Source organism: Echinops telfairi, unplaced genomic scaffold, assembly GCF_000313985.2.
Source record: "Echinops telfairi isolate 266 unplaced genomic scaffold, ASM31398v2 ScPeMD7_7423;HRSCAF=8461, whole genome shotgun sequence".
Lineage (NCBI taxonomy): Eukaryota > Metazoa > Chordata > Mammalia > Afrosoricida > Tenrecidae > Echinops > Echinops telfairi.
Window position 1 is genome coordinate 124,146 of NW_022111323.1, and position 2,178 is coordinate 126,323.

Consider the following 2,178-nt stretch of genomic DNA (forward strand, 5'->3'; position numbering starts at 1 on the left):
ACTGGTGAAAGTGTGGACTATTTTAACTTTGTCCAGAGAAGACAGGGTACAAATAAGGTCTCAGAAATATCAGCCAGATACTGGCTGCCACAGTAATTCTGCTTTTATTCTAAGACTCCACTTCTACTATTGTCCACCCATGTTCTTCTTCTGGAGCAATCTCACTATTGGGGTTTGGTGTTTTATCCCATGGACACTCACAGAAGCAATTAAGGATACTATGCTCTCCTAGAGATATATAATGCTAGCTAGAGATAGTTTTAGAAAGCTACTGCTAGAGGTAACCCATGATGTGGGACATGATGACTATTTAAAATGTCATAAAGGCTTTGTGACATCACTCCTGCTCTAGAGTCAATTTGATATAACAGTGGGCAGTTGGGGCATAACTTCATTTAAGTCACCAAGACCGTCTAAGTCTTGCTTCTGGGGAATAACTATTTTTAGCTTATTCCAGTCTCAGCTTATCAGACATCTTAAACCCACTGCCAACAAGCTTTCCTTGGAAACCAATCTGTTAAAAAGTGCTTCGTTTATCTTTTTGAAACAGCTTACATGAATCATGCAGTGTATAGGAGATATCAGTGAAGAGGTTTGGCAGGACTGCATCACCCTCTTCCTGCAGACTGGGATGTGTTGTGATGCAGCAATCATCACCAATTCCCCTCCATGGCTATTAGCTTCTTATCCTGAAGGAAAATTGCTTCAGATGACCCAGGAAGAAATTCAGATCTTGCTGGCAAGGGATGGAAGAGAGAAGTTGTTTCTTCAGGGAATCATCCTTGCAGGGACCAAATGCTTGCTAATCCGGGACAACCTGTACACTGAGGGCAACAACACCATGGACCTCCGCACCAAAGGTCAGAGTCGGGGCAGCCAGGCAGTGACAGTGGTTCAAATTGAGTCTGTATACGTTGTGGTGATGGGGGAAAAGGGAACAGAAGGAGGACCTCTCAACCTCAAAGCTTTTGAGATAGCAGGTTACATCAGAGAAGCCATTCATCAACACATGGTCCATATCTAACTAAATAAAAAACATGATGTTTGACTTATAATTTGAGTTTATTGTCATCTGTTTCTCCTGCTTAGTTAACATTGTCTTGGGTGAAAAAAGAAGGGAAGACCCAATGTCTGGGTTAGAGATGTGCATGTGTGTTGAAGGAGATTCACACCCTTGTTGGAGTGTGAATAGCACCTTCCAGGTATTTGGGCCTTTAAAATACCTGGGACCCCATAATATCTCAGCACCTCAGGTCTAATAGTAGACTGTAACCAGAAAATCATGCTTATTCCCCATGACTAACTCTTTAATCTTGGGTAATTTCTTTTCCTGCATTCTTGATCTCAGGGAAAAGAAGTGGAATATGATTTCTTTTCTATTGAATAGTACTTGAAGCTCTGAAAAATTAGGATGTTTTAATATTACACATATTTTTCAAGGTCCATTGCTGCCAGGAATAATCTTCTGACTGCTTTAGAAAGGGTAGAACTATATCATCAGCTGTATTTTTTAAATCATTTTATTGGGGACTCGTACAACTCTTATCACAATCCATTCATACATCCATTGTGTCAAGCACATTTGTACATTTGTTGCCATCACCATTCTCAAAACAGTTTTTTCTACTTGAGCTCTTAGTATCAGCTCCTCATTTTCCCCTCCACCCCTTCCTCATGGACCCTTGATGATTTATAAATTATTATTATTTTCTTTGTCTTTAATAATTTTATTGAGGGTTCTTACAGCTTTTTTATAACATTCCATACATCAATTGTATCAAGCATATTTGTACATATGTTGCCATCATCATTTTTTAAACATTTACTTTCTATCTGAACCCCTGGTATCAGCTCTTCATTTTTTTTCCTCCCACCCCCTGTAGTCTTTAATACTTAGCAGTAGTGCTTCAAATTCTCTTCACTTTCAGCAAGCAAGTTGTATCATTTGCAAATTGCAGGTTGTTAATGAGTTTCCTTCAGTACTGATACCACTTTATTTTTTATACAATCCATGAACATGCAGGGAGGGTTTATTACAGCTTGTTTATGAGGCCTCTTCCTGGCATAATGATTTTTTGTTTCTGCGGATGTAATTTATATGGAGGGCTTGGATGCATAGATCCCATTGATGCTGGCACTATGTCAGTCCATTTAATTGAGGGCCTTCCTCCCACCCAC

At 39.5% G+C, this 2,178-nt stretch overlaps 1 protein-coding gene across 1 annotated transcript; it reads left to right on the forward strand.

The window, feature by feature from the left end:
* The first annotated feature begins 562 nt into the window (after positions 1 to 562).
* LOC101652786 (profilin-1-like) lies at positions 563 to 1,024 on the forward strand. Its single transcript, XM_004715448.1, has one exon. It carries the CDS (start codon positions 563 to 565, stop codon positions 1,022 to 1,024), a length of 462 nt encoding a protein of 153 aa, XP_004715505.1.
* Positions 1,025 to 2,178: the final 1,154 nt, after the last annotated feature.

What these genes read in the sequence shown, in the direction of transcription:
- LOC101652786 (XM_004715448.1), top strand. Translation starts at nt 563, where the DNA reads ATGCAGTGTATAGGAGATATCAGTGAAGAGGTTTGGCAGGACTGCATC.